General features: G+C 42.4%; 1 protein-coding gene across 5 annotated transcripts; it reads right to left on the bottom strand.

Annotated features, from left to right (window-relative positions):
* Positions 1-1,393: 1,393 nt before the first annotated feature.
* hyal2b (hyaluronidase 2b) lies at positions 1,394-19,443 on the bottom strand. Of its 5 annotated transcripts, none has more exons than XM_028824119.2 (4): positions 19,228-19,443; positions 12,283-13,298; positions 3,351-3,440; positions 1,394-3,045 (listed from the first exon to the last, which is right to left on the bottom strand). In XM_028824119.2, exons 2-4 carry the CDS (start codon positions 13,216-13,218, stop codon positions 2,653-2,655), a joined length of 1,419 nt encoding a protein of 472 aa, XP_028679952.1. In that variant the 5' UTR covers positions 13,219-13,298; positions 19,228-19,443; the 3' UTR covers positions 1,394-2,652. The 5 variants fall into 5 exon arrangements, with proteins under 5 accessions (XP_028679952.1, XP_028679955.1, XP_028679951.1 ...); XM_028824122.2 differs by lacking the exon at positions 19,228-19,443 and adding an exon at positions 18,316-18,436; XM_028824118.2 differs by lacking the exon at positions 19,228-19,443 and adding an exon at positions 15,114-15,359.
* Positions 19,444-20,086: the final 643 nt, after the last annotated feature.

Here is a 20,086-nt window from a genome sequence, read left to right as displayed (position 1 = left end):
GAAAGCATGCAGGGTCCAGGCCTGCGACTACTGTAAGGTCCTGCAACTGTGGGGGCACAGCGTTAGCAAACACTCACTGAACCACCCTCCAAGTGTCAAAAGTAAAGGGCAGGTCAGAGGTTAGGGTTACCGCTTCACAGTGCTAAGAAGCCACGTTTGAGGGCCAACTCACTTTGACAGGACACCCCACATCCCAAAAGGCTTATGGGTATCTCACGTGTGCCTTACCTCCTGAAAGTCATCCTATCTAGTGCTGACGTAGTGAGACAAAGTCTCCTCCTATGATTCCCAACTGGAATAAAGCAGACTCAGAAGATGGGTGTCTGTTTACCCCCAGTTTCCAAAATGAAACAGCCACCCAGGTACACAGTGGTGTAGGTACATTTTACAACCGTCTTTCCATTCTTTTCTGAAATATTTTTTCATTCGGGGGTGGAAAAGAGCGGGGGCCAATCCCAGAAACACTGGCTACAAAGCAGGCACCGACTGTGGATGGGGTGCTAGTCCTCAGGCATTTAATTTGAATTTAGCGTGTACACCAAATTAAAAACAGAAACCCACTTGCACATCAGGAGAAGTGGAATTGCCAAGCCAGGTCACTGAAGCAGTGATCCAGCAGCACCAAGACGGACCCCCATTTCAACTGAAGCTGTGATCCAGCACCACCAACACAGACCCCGATTTCATGATGCCAGTCCTTTACTTCAGGCGGAAGCTTTCATAAGGAACATGAGCATAAAAAGCCACTGACCACAGAGCCCTGGTGAGCCTCAGAAAGCCATGCTGTTTGAAGGGCACAGCCCAGGACCCTGGCCATCTTAATCTTTTGGTCTCATTTGCGGAGTGCATTTCTAATGGAAGTGGACTTTAAAAAACAAACAAAATCACACTCACTGTCGTACCTTCAACACCCGACCCCACCTCCCCGCTGAAACTGGTACAAGTTCTCCCATTTACTGAGTCGTTGCAGAAAGGACCTTAATTAAGAAACTCCTGTGAAATCATGTGTGATGGAATGCCAGGACTCTCAGGGTCATCTTTGGGAATAAACAAAGACACAGTGACGCAGTAGTGAAAAAACCTGCGTACTTCACCACTTTACACTCTCATGCAGAGTGGACATCCTCATCACCCTTGGCATCATACATTAGAGTGTTGGATTAACTGGCAATTCTACATTGGGCCAGCTAACTGTGGGCTTGTGCCTGCTGTTGGCAGAATAGGCTTCGGCCCATCAAATCCTAAATTGGATTTAAGAGTGGATGAATGCAGCACAACTCCTCCATTGGACTACAGCCCTAAGTTGAAGGCTCACCGAGTTGCACTATCACCAATGCAAGCCCCTGTCTCTCATAAAGACTGACTTCATCCGAAGGAGCACAAGAACAGCTAATCCAGTGAAACCATCTTTTATTCGCACAGTATCAAAATTGTGGACACATCTGCTCATAGAGCTGAAAAGCACTGCCTGCACATCTCCTCGAGGTGTCCTCTCTCATCACCAGGGAGAAATGGGAAACAATTCAAACTTCTACCTGCTGACATGAGCCACTCCTGATCCACCATGGAAACAATAAATTAAATTAAAGTCACGTCGATTTAGCGTTGTGGTCAGGAACGTCCAGCAAGGCCCAAGGTTTGCTTTGAAGCAGGGAGAGCAGTGCTGCCGATTTCTGAGCAAACCTGACAGACCAACTCTGAATCTAAAAAAAGCCCTGTACGCTGATGAAGTGTTCCTAGATTAAAACCATTACTTTTCCCTCAATTCATAACTTTAATCATCTTCTTGCCTGCAGCATGAAGGCGGTGTGGGAGAGCAGGCCTTCAAAATGGTCATCAGTGATAGGGTGCCAGGCTGTACTGCAGCTCAGGGCACTGCCACTCCAGCAGGAGAGGATACTGCAGAGAACGGCTTTAGCAATTTCACACGATAAACACCAGTGTTCCTCTTTTTTTTTGTTAACTTAACAGCCAGCAATAAAACCTCAACTGCCACCAAAGCACGAGTAAAGCAGCTGAGCAGTGACCAAACACACGTCATGTAAGCTGGCACCAGGTGTCACTAGTGTACATGGTGCTGGGTTAAGGCTCAGACAGAGCATTAGAGTGGACAGCGACAGGGGCGAAAAAAAAAATCAGACTGTTCTCATTGGCACACGAGAATGCAAGTAGGCAGGAGAATCAGTCGTCTTCTTTGGCTTCCACCACGGACAGATAAAATAGCTCCACGGTCTCAACTTAACCCAAAATAGATGGTAAACAGAGGAGGCAAGCCTAGTAAGCCTGGCCCACACTGCGGTTTCACTTGGCTAAAGGAAAGGCAGAGAGTTGCCAACTCTGTTGTGAAGCAAAGGGCCGTCACTACATTAAAAAAAGAAAATGCAAAGCTTCTGAAGTTGGGGCTTCACTTGCTATTAAAATCTCAGCCACTTTACCATAATGGTTTGGCTGCGAGTAGCTTGGGGGGGCACTGCGGTTTCACCTTTACGTTCTTCTCATTGCAGGAAACAACAGCGTTGTATTCTAATAAAGCTTAGTGCCAAGTTTTCTCCACACATCTTCTACCCTGTCATGGCTCAGCTAAAATTGCCTGCACATTATCTACTTCCAGATTTCCTGGGACGGATGCTCGTCAGTCCACTGAAGACTGAGCTATTGATAAAACAATGTTAATGCCAGCATCGTGAACACATGTACAACAATGGGGATCAGGAAGGGAGTTGTACCCCTACTGCCAACAGCTTCGTCAGTCTCACATGACCCTCCCTTGTAGCCACTATAGCACTGGCACACAAAGTCCCTGGAGAAAGCCTTGGTATCAGTAGTGGACATTGAGCCAGTCAGCACAAAGTTGTTGGTCACCCTGCTGATTTTGAAGGAGCTGGGATTGAGGTGCAAGTAGACATTCTGGTTGGTATTGAGCCGCACACAACGCCCATTGGAGCTGCACCTGGCACTGCTGCAAAGCTCGGCTGCTTTGGAAACGTTGAACAGATAGCGGCCCAGAAGGTCTTCCAGGTAGTTCTTCAGGGTCCGACAGTTCTCCTGTAACCCACAGAGAAACAAACAATGAGAAACACGAGCGTGATGGACAAACCCTCAGGCCGAGGGCGAGTGTGTGAGAGCAAACCAACTGTCACTGTGCTCAAGACCCAAGTGTCCCTTTTGAAATCACACTGTAGACCGTCACTGCTCAATAGCTACGTGAGTGAACCCATCTTAAGCAAGGCCCCTAAAAGGTATACCAGTTATCTTCAGCCATGTCTCCCCGCAGCAAAGATGGCACTCCCTAGACTGTAAGATTTCATGTTGCCATCCCTCAAACTGGCATAAAACAGATATATACTCACAGGGCTGCTGGAGTACATTGCTTCACCCCAGAATATAACACCCGCAGCTCCCAGGGCAGCGCTCTCTCCAATCGTAGAGACAAGGTCCATCTGCAGTAGGAAGAAAAGACAAAACAAAACACTGTCAAAGGCACTATACAAACACTGTACTAGAAAAGCAATGGAACAAAAAAAGGCTGAATAGGATCTTAGAAAGAAAGAAACAGACACCCTCTTGTCTACTGAAAGAAAAATTGAAGAGAAAAATAAATAAATAAATAAGGAAACCAGAGAGCCCCCCACACATCTGTGCTCAATGAAGCGAGGTTGGTGTTCGTCTCTAATGTCATTGGCGAGGCGGTCTTAATTCTAGACTATCCCTCCCAGACACACACACACTCACACATGCTAGTTTAGGGCCTTGTTCTGCTGAATTAGATCATCATAAAAATAGCTGACCAATGAGCGAGGATTCACAGGCAACAGGAGTGAAAATTTGGGGGGCTGTGTTGGAGTTTGGGGGAAAAAAAGCAAGCGCTGTTGCTCTCCCTTTGTGGCACAGAAAGTATCACAGGCTGGTAGTTTGTGGATTCAGAGGCCTTCTGGTCATAGTTGGCATCTTCTCTCGGTTTCCATGGAAGGAGCTGCGGTCCAGGTGGAGTTAGCATACGCTGTTCCTACTCATGCACATTTCTACTTAGACACCTGAGCAATCCAGTCAGGCTGCCGTCTGACTCCACAAAGTAACCCCCTTTTGCTGTGCACTGTCATCTGGCCACACTTGAGATTTATGGAAGTACTAGGGGGTTCGCCTCCTGCTTGCTTTGCTCGCCAACAACCCCCGGCCTGTGCTACGCGCCAGCAACTCTGCCGCTCATGTTGAACGCACCGCAAGGAGATGCGGTCGCTCCTCTGTAACCCCCTCTTAAACGGTGACACAATGGGAAACAAAGAGTTTTTTTTTTTTTACCTCCTCTTTGCTAGATCAGCGGCAGCTGTGCCACCTGATCTCCATCTCGGACAGCGCGTCGAACACTTAAAAGCCTGTACAGCAGCTGTCCTACTCTATCTTTTATTTTCGGCCCTGTGGTTAAGTCTTTTGGCACAAAGTCTCGTCTCGTGAGACGATAGTTCTTGATATTTTTTTAGTTTATAATTTAAAAATGGAATAAGAATCTGAAAATCTAACAACATCACATTAAAAGTTCGATAAATTCTGAAAAGAATGATACCAAACATATATATATATGTAGGTTTTAAAATAATAAAGTGTGACAAAAAATGTGACTTTATATAGGATTTTATATAGAGAGTAGATACGAGACTGGACTTTTCTCCTTTTCCCTCTGGGTTGTTATTTCAGATTAGGAAGACAGACGTCTCGAAGTAAGCTACTAGTTGTGATGCTGAGTAGGGACAAGGGGTTGCATGCTGATTAAAGCAAGCAAGTAAGAATGTCACTGTACTCTGTGCACACGATGATAACCCCCCACTCTGTGAACCTACCTGGTTATGCTACATTCATACGTAAAAAAAAGTAAGAATCAAACCTCTTAAAGCAGAAGTTCCTTTCTATTATTCAGAAGGCTTGATCATACACAAAGACAAACACTTCCATATTTCTACAGATGGGGCACTAGAAGACTGCAATATAAAAGGGTAATTGGCGGACTTATTTGCCCCTGCCCTTTATTCTGAACTGGTAAAACAAACAAAACAAATTGGCAAAAACAGAATTGCTGCACACAAGACTAACACACTAACATTGTAATGATAAATCTCATTCCTGCCATTGAAATTGATAAAATGGTAATATTTCAGGGACTAACATTTTAATAAAGTATTACTCAGATGGAAGGCTAACTGGATGCACTGTTTCCCCATTTGGGTACAGGAACTCAGGTTCTCTCGTTTTATGTGAAAACTGTCAATGAATTAGACAGCACCATTTCAGCAGTCTGTCTTGCCTTTTTCTACTTTTGGTTTGTCGCAGACCATTTCACCTTTTCTTCTACCTCCTTAGTTTTTTCCTTTAAGGTGATATTAGTAATTGTTCCTATGTCACATTAATAGTTATGTTCTGTCTGAACGTCTGTTGTGAAATATTCACGTTAATGTGCACACCTGGTCCTAAGTACATTTGACATTTACCTTTGGAGCAAGACCTTCCCCACTACTCTTATTAGTATGTTGTGTATAAATAATAAGTACAGTATTTGCAGATTTGTCTGCTGTTTTCTGTGTTTATATATATATATATATATATAAAATGTATGTGTGTATGTGTAGGGAGAGAGAGAGAGAGAAATATTATAAGGAGATGGGGTGTCCCTGAAGAAAGGAGATTAAACCAAACCACCCCCTGCTTTTCTAGCACCTTCATTAAAGGACACTGGACTTGGGGATTGAGAAGAAAGCTTTTCAGATTGGACTGTTGTCTTAAACTTCTAGTTCATTTGCTTGCATCAATCAATGGACATTAAGTTCTTAATTTACCCCATTTTCAGCAGCATTTCTTTCAACGGCCTAATGGTAAACTACCTTAATGAGTTACGTTTACAAGCTACTTGGTTATTAGAGAAACCTTTCTAACTGCATTAGCACCACTGTAATTTGTTATCCTGTTCACTTGGGTTGCAAGGTACTGACATTCCTAAAGTTCAGTTCTGGGTTCAAAAATGGCCAAAATGAGACAGCTTTCTTAAGTAACATGTCCATCTTTTGTTGTTTTGCAGAATGAAGGTTACTTCATGTGACAGAAACAGAAGGTTTCATGCAAAGGTGTCCATTACTGTCTTGAGAGAAGATGACAGGCTGGATCAAACCAGGACAGAAAAAGACGGTGAAGGCCCAGCTGCACAACTGCCTGAGAGGAGGAGGATGTTTTGAGAAACAAACACATTGCAGTTGATCAGTTGTCTTCTTCACCAAACATCAGTGTCACCTACGGCAGAGAAAAGACAACTCCAGGATGCTGACCAGAACACTCTTTTATGGTCATCTTCTGTCCAAGGTCTGTGTTCTTTTGTCCATTTCAACCTTTACATTTTATTTGCCAGTTTCAAAAATGGCTTTTTCTTTGAAACTTTGCCTCTAAGGCCAGCGTCCCAGAATTGGCTTTTAGAATTTGGTTGTTGCTTTGCAACCTTTGTAATCGGCAGCCCTCACTCCCTCTGACTTCGTTTTGTTTCCACAATTAAAATCGAGACTGAAGGGAAGATGGCTTTCTACTGTGCAAGGTTATTATAGTTTTGCCTTTTTATATTAGTTTTTATTTCTATATTTTTTTCTGACCTTACTTGGAAATTCAGTTTAGTTTTAGTTTTCCTTCATTGTGTATTTTTAGTTTTAGTTTAGTTTTTATTTCACAAAGACATTTTTATTTTATTTTTATATACAGTGCAAACTTTTTTCACGTTGTCATTATGGGGTGTTGTGTGTAGAATTCTGAGGAAAAAAATTAATTTAATCCATTTTGGAATAAGGCTGTAACATAAAATGTGGAAAAAGTGATGCGCTGTGAATACTTTCCGGATGCACTGTATATATTAGTTTCAGTTTTAGTAATTATGGCATGGAGCTCCTACGGAGTTAGTTTTGTGTCACAATACGACAGAACTGTACACTTAACAGATTTGGATACGAGTTTAATGTTAGTGGAAGCTTACTACACTGCCTGCTTTACTATCTGGTTTTGTTTTTGTCTGATAAAAACAAGCATAATCAAAACTAGATACTGAATATGATCAATTTTACACAATTTTATAATTTTTAAAATATTTTCTCATGAAAATAGGAAGAACAGGGCTCTTAGACTTGAATGAGTGTGCAGACCCCACCTAGCTGTATTGAGGGAAACAAAGAACAACAAGCATGTAGTGTGAAGGTTAGGGGCAGTGAGACTTGAATAGAACACCATAAAGGACAGTAAACCCATAATGAGCAGCGCAAGAGCAGGTAATAGGAGTACGGACAGGCATAAAACAACAGAGACAGCGTCTGAGATTAAGAACAACATATACATTATCTAAACTTGTTTATCCAGAGTAGGACTGCAGGAAACGTGGAGCCTACCGCAGCAGGTTTGGATGCAAGGCAGGAAAAATCCCTGGTATGCAATATGAATGATATGGCTGATGTTAAGAACAAAAAGAATAGGATATTTCAACTGTCTATTTTGAGAGAGAGAAAAACATTGAAAAAAGGGAGACAAATATTTTAAAATATAATTCTGCTAATGGATTACTTTCACAATATCAGGTAGTTTGAGTTGTGAATATGAACTAAAAAAGATAAATTAATAAATATGGAATAAATACAAAAACCCATTAGTATGTTTAGTTTTTCATCACTTGTCAGACTCTCTACCTTTGTTTGTATCGCTTTGTTGTTAAATGATGTTTTTAAAGCAAAGTGCCGTTTTATTTTCAAAAACCGGGAGTGCTCTCCCCTCAACTTTCTTGTATACTCAGATATGGGGATGGATATTTGAGGAGTAAACCGTAAGACAATGATTATATTTTTATATTATGTACATTAAGGAACCATCAACAGCAAATCAAATTAATAATATATTGAACAATTATTATAAAAGTAAAGTTGAATAAATCTGACCCTGCAGCTGTATAAAAAAAAAAAAATAAAAAAAAATCGAGTATGTGTTCAGGTGAAGTACCACTGCCGGGTGATGGATTTGGCCCAAAAGTTAATACGGATCTACAACTGTAGTGTTACAACCACATGCCGAATTTCATCCATCTATCTACTTGCATTTTTGAGTTATTGTGTTTACACAGAGACACGCACATTAACGCGCGCGTACACACACAATTCCAAAAAACAGTATTGTTGGACACTGGTTAGTCTAGCATGTCAAGATTCATCAAAATATCAAGGTCGAATTTTTTCATGATTACTATACTTTCTCTGTAATTTGTATATGAGAAAGTAAAAACGATTTCTCCTGTCCAAAGTGGTAGGTGATTTGCTGACAACAAAAAGCAGACACCTGAGAAATAAACTGAAACGTTACTCACTCATGATTTTTCTGTCCATATGGTAAACGTTTTGTTGACCAGCACATTCTGATTTCAGCAGTTTGAATTACATATTGATATACAACAAGCACAAAGAAAGGTGGCACGCAAATCGCTTTCTATATCTCACGCTTTACGCACCCGCATTCAGCTTGCTCTGTCACCGCAAATGCTGTGTGAACAGCCGCCCTCTGTCACCAGCCACCGTTCACCAGATGAATATATGCGGGCAGCTTGTGTTGGATGACTTTGTTTTAGAGAAAACGTACAAAGGTTAAAGACTAACAGCAAGAATATTCATTCAAAAATGAAAATTTACTAAAATATTTTTAGTTATTAATTTATTTCAGTTAGTCTTTCCAGCTACTTTAATAGTTTCATTTAGTTTTAGTTTTTCATTTCGGTTTTGTTAATTTTATTTCAGTTTATAAAATGTTTTTTAACAACAGTTTCAGTTTTGATTTTAGTTTTTGTTAACTATAATAACCTTGCTACCGTGGAAGACATATAGGGAAAAAAATGCAGGAGGTTCTAGACATAGTAAGAAAAAATAAGTACGTGAAATGTGAACTGGAATGGGGGAAGCGATGGGACAAAGGTACTGCATCTCAAGGGGACTGTTTTGAAGGCGACTAAAGTGAAATTTTTGAAAGTTTTATAAAATTTTAAAAAATAATAATAATTCAGAAGATTTTTAGTTCCCCCTTGTCTACATCTTCAAAAACATTTACTTTGTCAAGTACTTGGTATATATTGTAATCAGTAGCATTATGTAATACAGTTAAATGATACAGTGATTCATCTTCCCTTTCATAAATGACCTTGTAAGGTTTACAGCGCACCATGCAACCACGAGGGGGTCATACTACCAAAGGTCAGGAAGTGCAGGTCACAGGTTTCAGGTTGTTTCAGTGGTTACACCTGCTGCTCCCTCGTAGTTCTTGGGGTCTGTGCTCAAATCCGTTCTTATCTGAAGTTTGCATTTTCTCCTTGTGCCTATGCAGTGACACTGAGTACATGACTCTGAATCCACCTGATGCAATTGGTTACGTTCTGCATTGTGGTGGCTTTTAAGATGCTCTTAGAATGTTGTAGCTCCTTGTGCCCCACGACCGGAGAAGCAGGTTTATGAAACGAACATATTATGCAACGCTTTGCACAGAGACTGCTATTAAAAAGGCAAAGCGGGGGCCTTGTCGAGATACTCCTGATTAATTCAGTCTGAATGACGGATTTGTGTGGTGAGATTTTTAGAGGCAGTGTGCAAAATCCACTCCGATTGTGAAATGATGGTATAACAGCACAGCTGTCTAAATGCAAATGTGAACAAAGAAGCTGTTCTGCCTGTAGTATTATTCTGTGATGCTCTAGTGCGTCTCGCACAGCAGGACACTTGAGGCAAAGGCATTAACCCCCTATTTAGATTTATACTGCTCACACCCCAACAGATAGCCAGCCTTCTGTTTTTCAATGGTTCAGGCTGCCAGTAAAAATATTTGCCAAAACAAGCTCCTAAAATCTGAACACCGAATAAAATAAACGAGGCTGCCATGTTCACCCCACCTCACTCGGGGAGTACAAAGCCCAGCATTTAGATAGCACAGGAAATGGAAGGAAAAGCCACCTTGCTTATGGGCCAAGAGCCCACGTGTTCACGCAGCCAGCTTCTTATTTAAAACCACCGGTCTTCATTGCGTCTAGCCTTTCACAGGAAAAATATAAAATGTACAGTTCAAAGGGAAAGCAGATTATATCGTGACTGGAGCAAAGCCGATTCAAAACACCTGCTTTAAAATCCCTTGGCTGACTGCTCTCATACCACCACAGAGACCACTCGCCCATAAAACATCTGCCTATTTTTATTACTACAAGCCATTCTCACATACCTCTTACACAGGACTAATACTCTCACGAGAAAATAAGACCTTTTATTGACCTAATATTATATATACAGTCCATTGACAGCAGGTGCCAGCACAAAACGTTTACAAGGCAACTAACATTCGGCCATCCATTTTCTCAACCTGCCTATTTGATTGTAAAATCATTGGGGGACACATCCTACCCAAGCTAAACTGGATGTAAGGAAGAGCACTAACCTTCGACGGATCACCAATTATAATAACACATCCTTCCTTCCATCCCCAAATGCATGTACACCATTACTAGGTCATGTTTAGTACTGGACACAAGGCAGAAATCAATCCTCGACTGGATGCTATTCACCTTATTATTACAAACCATTTTCTTTTAAATTCTATATAACACTTATTATGGAGGCATCAATCTGGGGTTGATTCCTGCCTTGCTGTAAATCAGGGGTGTCCAACTCCGGTCCTGGTGGGCTGCAGGTTTTCATTCTAACCCTTTTTCTAATCAGCGAGTAGTTTTCACTGCTAATTAACTCCTTTTCCCTTCATTTTAATAGCCCTGTTTTTAAGGATTGAGTCCTCTTAATTGATTCGTTTCTTCGTTAAATGGCAGCCAAACAGAAATGAGCTGTGAAACGAGCTGACAGATGACCAGCCGAAATGTAACGTCAAACTCCAGCCAATTTCATTCCAACCAGTTTCTTAATGAGAATCCAATTAATGATGTTAATTAAAGTCGTTATTGAATATCAGGACTTGTTGCTGCTCTCATTCTTCCACAGCAGACTGTTGGTTTTCTGTTTTCTGAGCAGACCAACATGACCGAGACCTTCACACCTTTCTTTATTTTCAGGTTAGCTGGTCATGTGGCGGCTTGTTTCGTGTCACATTATTGTTAAAAGAAAACAACTAAGGGATCTGAGCCATGCCATTTATAACTAAGGCAAAACAAGTTAATCAGCAGCAAAAGTGGCTCACTAATTAAGAAGATAGTTAGAATGAAAACCAGTAGCCACTGCGGCCCAATTGGACCGGAGTTGGGCACCCCCTGGTGTAAAGGCGTCTGACGTGGATTAAGTGGTTTCCAGAATATTACGTTACTTAATATGCAGACCACTGCTCTACAGGCCTTTTACAATAAACTCTAAAATGTTATGACTACAGTTAGTGCTGTTAGGGAGTTGGACTATAAACCAGAAGGCTGCTGGTTCAATCCCCACTACTGAATCACTCAGGGCAATTTATGATAGGACACTGTATACTTCTTTGAAAGTTACTTGCATACAAATGTCAAAAAATAGCTGAATACAAATAATGTTACAGCAGGTAGGATATGCATCTGTATCCATGTAGTGGCCAATTCTGCTCTTTTTAAAATTGGAGCCACACATGCCAGGTCTTTAAAAGCAGACATGTTGAGATGCGACGTTTACAGACAGTAATTAAAGTTCGCATCAAACGTGGTTGTGCAGGAAAACCAACCAGCATCAAGCAAAAAAATAATAGATGTGACCTGATCTCAAACCAGCTGGGAGCATGGTGAGCAGTTCTGACACGACTGATGGGATAATCCATCCACTGACCTTTGATCCCATTAGACCAAGTCAGGAGTGTAGGGGACCTTGGACAAAACACGACGGATGGTAAAGATATCCACTATAATTACACAACAGCATAAAAAAAAAAAAAAAAAAAAAAAAAAATCGACAAACACACACCATCAGACTTTTTCTCCTCCTACACATTACACAGGACATGTGTTAACATCTGGAATGTGATCAACACCATTTGCCCCTCAAATCCGGCACAATTCTAAAAGTTGCACCTAAATGCCCCCTTCACAAAGTACCCCTTCCTGTATGCACATGCAGTTCTTCTCAGTCAGAGGAACAGAGACAGCTATTTGGTGGCCTGCCATAAGACTGCTATAAAAGGCAATGCCAGGGTTGCGGCATACTTGGTGCACAGATATTTTCAAACAGAGCTGTTCACCCACCTCCCTCCCTCACTACATTATAGACCCCCAAAAGCTCGGTCAAGTCTCACCTCAGACAGCAGCATCATCCCATTGATATACGTGGGTCGTGTGTACACAAACACTGGTCTGGCTAGTCCATCTCCTATGGAGGCTACTCTCATGGCCTCCTTGACTCTGTTGCGAACAAACTGCTGGCCAAATTCTGTAGACTGCAGCTTTGGGTCCATATAGATGGAGGGGAAGAGGGCAGTGCTCTCCTGCCAGAGCCAAGCTAGCTGGTCATTCCGGCTGATCTCCACGTCAGGGCAGCGTCCAGTGTAGTTCTCCAGGCTGTTTTTGTAGTCATGGTTATAGCAGTCTGGAAAGAGGTAGAAGCCCCAGAGCTGTTCAGGACGCAGGTTTTTAGCAACCTTCAAGGTCTCCAGAATAAAGTGCTTGGCAGAGACCTCAAACTCCATTTGGGCCGCTTTGTTCACCTGCTCTTTGGTCCAGGAGGGATTCTGTCTTGCAACCTCCAGCCGTGATTTGTAACGGTAAATATCCTTGGCTTCCCAGTTTCGTATCCAAAGTGGACGCCACTCCTCCCAGTCTATGACAGCCAGGCCTTTCTTCTTAGTATCTCGGATGTACTTGTTAACACCTTCAGGCATCTTGGCAAGATGCTCTTGGAGACTGGCCAGCTGGGGCAGCCCCCCATTAATATTTTCACTTTTTTCAGTAATATAAGGGTAAAGTCCCAAACGGTCCTTGTAAAAAATGGTGAGGTTTTGCGCCACAAAGCCCTCATTCGGGGTGGCTCTCACTTGAAACTGATCGAAGTTCAGGTCAACCTTGTGCCGTGGCCGGCACTCCTCAGTTGGCGCATTCCAAATAAGAGCAAAGGGCTTTTGAGGGAACAAAGGCAAACTGGTCGCTTTGAGGACATCCCCCCTTGCACCAGCACAGAGCCCTGTAGATATGAGGTAGATGACAGCTGCAAGATGGCACCAGGCGTCACAGATCATTGTATGGGATTCTTTCTGGGTGTGAGCTCAGCAGAGGTGCAGGGGTGTTGGCGAATGAGTGATCAAAGGTATCCCGGCATCTACAAAAACAAACAAACAAACAAACAAATTGGAACCACTTTATCAGATCAAATGGCAACAGAAAATTGATACATCTTGCCTGAAGAAGGGGCCCAAGTTGCCTCGAAAGCTTGCATATTGTAATCTTTTTAGTTAGCCAATAAAAGGTGTCACTTTGCTCGACTTCTCACTACTTCCATAATGGCTAACACGGTACAACACCCTTGTACTACAGTCCATGGCAGAAATCAAAAGTGCTCTAGGACAACATAATTCATGGCTTGATAAAAAGTTACTGAACCTCAGAGGGGTGACTGCCCCTGTGAATCCAAACACCAACGTCTGGGAGAGTAGGAGAAAGAAACCAAAAGAGACACGATCACCAACCTGGCTACCTACCTCAAAATCAAAGCCATACATACAAGCCATCTGGAGACTTGTGCGACACAACTCTTTGGTGGGATGGTGGGATAAACAATCTTTTTCGTTACTGCTTACTAAAAACTAAACCAGCAAGCTTCATTCTCCGCTAAATAACAGATCAAAGATGGATGAAGCAGACTAAAAAATAGTTGATGCGTTAAATAAGCAGCAGTTGGGGATGCAGCATGGAGGTCACATAGGTCACCCAACGGAATGAGTGGGCAGTGCCAACTCAAAGAGCCGACTCCATCAGAAGAAGCTCAAGACTCGTTAAGTGTTCCCTTGTAATTAGCCTCTCCACTAACCCGTAAATCAGCAAACATTTTTTTTGTTGTTGTTCATGTAGGAACATGCTCACCCCGGACCACTTTTAAGAATTGTCTTCTACAAAGGCAGTAATGCATTCTGTAGCCAACTCAAGTCTTCTATTATCCACTTGTGTTTGTTTTTTTTGTTTTTTTTAAAGCAACCGTTTTCATTACAGGATTAAAGGGATCCTACACCGACAGCACTGAGCGTAAGGCAGGGACCAATCCTGGACAGTAGGCCAGTGATTATACTTACAGTTCAATGGTTTTTGATGCTTACAGTGTTTTAATCGGCTAAATCAAATTTACAGCTACTAATGTAAGTATTCAAAATGTCAAAAAAAAAAAACCAATTGCATAAAACACTAACATTTATTTCCGTACGTATACACCTTGGGGGTCTGAGACTCCGGAATAATAATAATAAAAGAAAAAAAAAACACAACTATTGGCGATTTAACTGAGGACCATAAACCTTGGGGGTCTGAGACTCTGGAATAAAATAAAATAAAAAATTGAAAATAAAAACCACTACTGGCGATTTAACTGAGGACCAAAACATTACTCAAGACCTGGGCCAGGGGGATACACTGCGCCAAGAAGTAGCCACAACCGTGAGGCCAGAAATCGGACTTTTATAAGAAAATAAGTGATTACCCAATAGTGTGCACATCAGGAAGGCTAACAAACGTGGTCACGATCAGAGAAAACAGCATTCAGCTAGTGACCACTTCCAGACAACACCTGCCAACGATAAACCAAACGTCGGACATAATGTCATACACACCTGTAGCTGGTAATATGGGACTCGCCCAACCGCGATCACGTTCTCATTCACATTCGTGCGGGCACACCAGCCTGGCCCGGTCGCACTCGCCACATTCGCTCACTCGGTCTACAAAGCCGCGCCAGTGAGAAACACCTGGATGAAGACCACTGGCCTATGACGTCACCACAAGGCAGCACCAGGGAGGCGCCGCACGGACCACTTGGCAGAAAGGTAACCCGAAAAAAAAAAAAAATGTAGCGGCGGCGGTTGCCGCGGTTCTTTAGGCATGCGCTCGCTACTTCTTCCAACTCTCTCGAACCCACTCGCCTGCTCACCTGTTTTCCTAAATGACCCGAACGCGCTGACGGAATGCGGCAAGCTCACCAAACTTGGCGTTTCGAAGCCTTTTTTGGTTTTCTTCCGATGTAGTTTAAAAGCATATTCCCAACATCACTTCCTGGACGAGGAAAAAAAAAAAAACACTTTAGAAAACCGGCTGGTATTTTTCCACCTTCATTCCCTGCCTTTTCAACTGGTCGGCCCCCCGGAGCCTCAAACCACATCCCCCCCCCCCCCTCCTTTTTGACGACACGAAATAAAAAAAAAAAAAAATCGGCGCTCTGCGGACTTTTAAAATACCCAGGGCTGCAACCGAGCCGAGTTTTCGCTCAGACTAACGAAGAGGATATTCAATAAAAAGATGCGATTTTTCTAGATGAAGTCGTTTATCTTCTAAAACACAAACAATCTAACATGTACTTTTATTTTAAGATTATACTCATACACTTAACCAAAAAAATATATGCTCTTTGCACACTTGAGAGTTTCTGTTATTGTATTATTATACACACAACCCTTCAAGGGAGAATCAGTTGGTTCCGTCCGAAGCTACGCCCCTCCCCGCCGCTGCTCGAGTGTGTCGACTCCGCTCACTGCCTGGAAAGGGTGCAGGAGAAGTTTTCGGGGAAGTTGAGTAACGCGGTGGCAGCGCTATGGGAAAAAAACAGGCAATAAGTTTGATGAGCTGGACTGTCATTACTTAAATGCATGATTTGCAATCTGAAATTAATTTTAAAAGCCATGCCATTTAATGGAACTATCAAACGAGAGTTTTCCGATTTATTTGTTAAAAATTAGGCCGGTCACACTCAGTTTTCTAGCACCCCACTTTGGTGCTAGATGGAAATAAAGATTGTATTTATAACCTTATTTATAACTGTGACATTTTCTAAAATCCGAGGGACTGATTTAAAAATAACAGTGCATCAGTGGAACATCCAGCAGTCCCCACTTTAGTTCTTCTTCAGTACTCCAACAAGCGTGAAATCCAGAATCGCGTCCTGCCCGGTGTGCAGTGCACTGAAGCTCTCCTTTATTCTCTACTGTCAAAGTATTCTGATATGAACTCGTGTCACGTGAACTGTAGTTTTGATTTGTAAATCTGTTATAGGAAGCAAAACAAAACTACCAAAACACGGATACTTCGAGCAGCCACTAAAAGACAATGATGGCGAGTTTATTTATACCTTAAGATACTGCGTCGTCAGACCGAGTAATACGCATGTTGCGGCCCTAACAATATTGTTTCATTTGACTGCTACAAAACCTATACGGTAATCGCGAATCCGTCCATTTTCGCTATCCGTTTGGACCAACTATCGATTATTGGGAAACCATATATACGGTCAACAGCATATCAGTCACGTTAAAGAGTGAAGTAAAGACCTATCGGTTTTAGAAAATTCGGTCAGCTTGCCTCTTGTGTGTTACCTCATGCTAAAAAAAAAACAAAACACTTCAGATTCGTTCAATTGTTAAAAGTAAATTTATCAGTTAAGAGCTATTTCTAGAATGAAATCAATTTTGTAATATCCAGATGTGGAAAAAGCCTTTTGTGCGTTCATTAAATCATAAATGATCTACTGTAAATCTTGAGAACGCGGTCTACCACAGTCACTGCCTGCCTGATCGTTTACAAATTGTCCAGAATGCTGCAGCATGTCTTTTGACGAACACTAAAAATCGAGAGCACATTACTCCTGTCCTGGCTTCTATTCATTGGCTTCCTGTTCAGCATAGAATTCAACATACAGTGTTATTGTAAGCTTGAAATGGGATGGCCCCACTCTATAACTCGGACCCTCCCTGTCCATACTGTATTTAGTTCCCAGGTCTCTGAAGATCCTCAACAGAACAGATTCTGCGTGTGCCGTGGACCCGTTAAAAAAAAAAAACACACACACACACACAAAGGTGACCAAGTAGCTGCTGTTGCGCTTCTACGGTTGTGGAATGGTTTGTCTGTTTTTGTTAGGGCTGTTTCCTCCATTTTTGTTATAAAATACTGGCTTAAAATTTATTTGTACACTCGAGTCCTTGTGGATATGTTTTTTTTTTTCATTATGTTTTATTATTCTTTACTTTGGACAATGCGCTCAGCAATTGCAGGTTAAGGTCCTTGCTCAAGGGCCCAACAGAGCAGAGTCCCTATTGGCATTTACGGGATTCGAACCGGCAACCTTCCAATTGCCAGTGCAGATCCCTGTCCTCAGAGCCACCACTTCGCCTATGTTAAAATAAGCTTTAGAAATAAAATATAACTTGCATTTCTTGATGCAGGATAGAAAGTGAGTGAAATGCAGGATTTCATCCACCTAAGTAAAATTCAATAATAGTGTACAAAATTCAGAGACCAACCAGGATACTAAAGTGTGCGGCCAACATACGAAACCAGTACTCGTGCGTTGTGTGAAGTTTCTCCGTTTTCACGATATGACCGTAGGGTTTATTCCCTCATCATAAACACGTGGGTGGGTTTCCTGTTGGTTTTCAGATGAACAGGTTGGCCTGTACGTAACAGTAATCTGCGATGAAATGGCACCACGCCCGGTGTCTGTTCGTGCCATGTGCCCCGTGCCATCCGGCTGTAAGCTCGTTCTACACAACCTTGCTTAAACGGAAAGGTCTATGATACGTTTTGTAATTAACAACACGAAATGTGCTACCAAGCTAGCAAACGTGTTTTGTTATTTGATCGTATGATAAAGACTTCCTAAATAAGAGTCAAAAAACATTGCATCAGAAGAGGCTAATCAATCACGCCACCTTGGCACACACAAAAAGCATCTCAATTTGCAGCAGGATTTTAGATCAACTGCCTGAAAAAAACTAAGACACCACGATCTAGTTACACCCGGCCCCTGAACACACACCGACAACCAGTCTCTCTTTTTCCCGTTCGGCTAGCGCTCCAACTGGTGGTCGATGTGCTTCTTCTTCTCAACAAACGGAACAGATTCTGCACAATCGACCAACACAGGACGGGAAACCGAGAGGACCCCCGCGTAGCGTTAGAGCTTTCACCGACTCTCGGCAGCCGAGCACACGCGACTTTTAATACAGAGCAATTGAACAGATTTGTTTTCCTGTCCGATAGTGAAAACTGAACTGAGTCATTCAGCACTCTGGTAGGAGGGGAACGGCGCTCCCTTCCTTTTAATCGACGTAAAGATAAGCCGATCTTCGTGTGGGACTCACCTGGGGAGCTGCTGTCAGCGGTCCATTCTTCCTGATCCATTCACAGAATGGCCCTCGGCGCTCTGTAGTCTGCTGCTAGCCTGTTGTATGTACCCTTTAAAGATAAGCCAACCGGGAGCAAACTGATAAGACCACGCCCACAGGTCAGACGAAAAGCACGCTGCTCGGCGCTGCCAATATCCTACCATACTGCATTAAAAATAAATATAAAAAAGCACCATGTCCACTGTCACACATACCTGTGCAGGTAACCGCGCAGCCCCCAGCTTTGCTTCCCTTATATTTCGGCCCCACTTCTGGAAAGAAACCAGAATCCTGTTTTCCCCTTGGATTCTTTGGACATTGTTTAAATCATGGACTGAAACCAGGAGGGTTTGGTTTCAAAGTCATTAACTGATCCTTCCCACCCAATTAAGTCTAAGAAGGACCTGGAGCACAGGCAGAAGGCATCCCTTCACATGATATACTGTACCTATCTATACATGTACTCCCATCAGGCCAGTTTAAATGGGCTCATTCATATATTGAGAGAATCTGGCATGCAGGGATTATCGGGCAACCTCTTTACAAATGGTGACTTTCCCTGGAAATAAATCAAGAAGCATTCATTACAACCACACTACTGGCTTAGTTACTCTGTGCAACTTTTTATTTGAATATTTTACTTGGAGAGACAAGAGTACTACACAGAGGGAGTTACAGACCTCTGTGGATAGACACACCGTGTGAATTTCTGCTCACCAAATTTAAGCCTGTAAAACAGATGCTGCCCAATTTCATAAAGCTCCGAAAATCGGCCACTAAAATTCCCTGTCATTGTCAGTACGCCCGTGGCACTATTCCCAGAGACATCAAACTGAGCTTAAGCAATTGTAACAAAACAGACGTTAGAACGATGTAATTCACACTTACCTGGTATGTTTGTCAATATTCAGACTGCTTTATTAGCCTTTCTTTCTGAATAGGTTATAGATGTAAAGCATCCGCTCAGAGAGGCAGATGGTGTCTGTGTTCTGTGTCCCCCTTTCCAAGGACTGGAATGCTTGGTCTTATAATCAGCAGGGGCACTCCAACTCTTATCTAATTTCTTCCGCTGCCCAAGTACTCACTCACTCTCTTGCGCTCTCTCTCTTTTCCAGAGGCTCCATCTAGCACACCCTGACGATGACACCCTTCCTCCTTTTTTTCTGTGCTGCTTCCTGTCATTATTTTAGGAGTAGGAAAGCAACGGAAACCTGGTCAGACCTCGTGTTGCGAGTGCAGAGCCTTTTGGGCAGAGCCCCTGAGGTAATGTCCTCTATCAAGTTACACTGAGTTGCTGCCTAGCCTGCTCCCATAAACACAGGAATAAATAAAGACAAAGTGCCAGACCACAAAGGTATCCTGGTCAAGGGGCTTCTATCCTTGATCGCTGTAAAGTCTGCATTAACTAACCGACTCTTAATCTTCACTTAAATAGCACACTTTATGACAAATGTTTAGAGGAATAAATGGGCAAAAAAGTTGGGACCATTTGATTTCAGGCCTTAGCTACTAGGCTTTTGAAAATTGATCAGTAAGAATCTTCTCTTTAAGTGCACAATACTTTCAAAATTATAACATGAAATAATAACATGAAAAGCGTGACGAGCTTTATCCCCTAAAGACCAGCACTGAATTGTAAATAAGCAAACATTCATTCATTCATTCTCCATTACCACATTTTAAACACAGGATTGCAGGCTGCCAGAGTTCATCCCAAGTACATTGGGTGTAAGGCCTTATTCGGTTG

Source organism: Erpetoichthys calabaricus, chromosome 18, assembly GCF_900747795.2.
Source record: "Erpetoichthys calabaricus chromosome 18, fErpCal1.3, whole genome shotgun sequence".
Lineage (NCBI taxonomy): Eukaryota > Metazoa > Chordata > Cladistia > Polypteriformes > Polypteridae > Erpetoichthys > Erpetoichthys calabaricus.
Note: the sequence above shows the minus strand (reverse complement) of the source record. Positions and strands in the feature narration are given on the sequence as shown.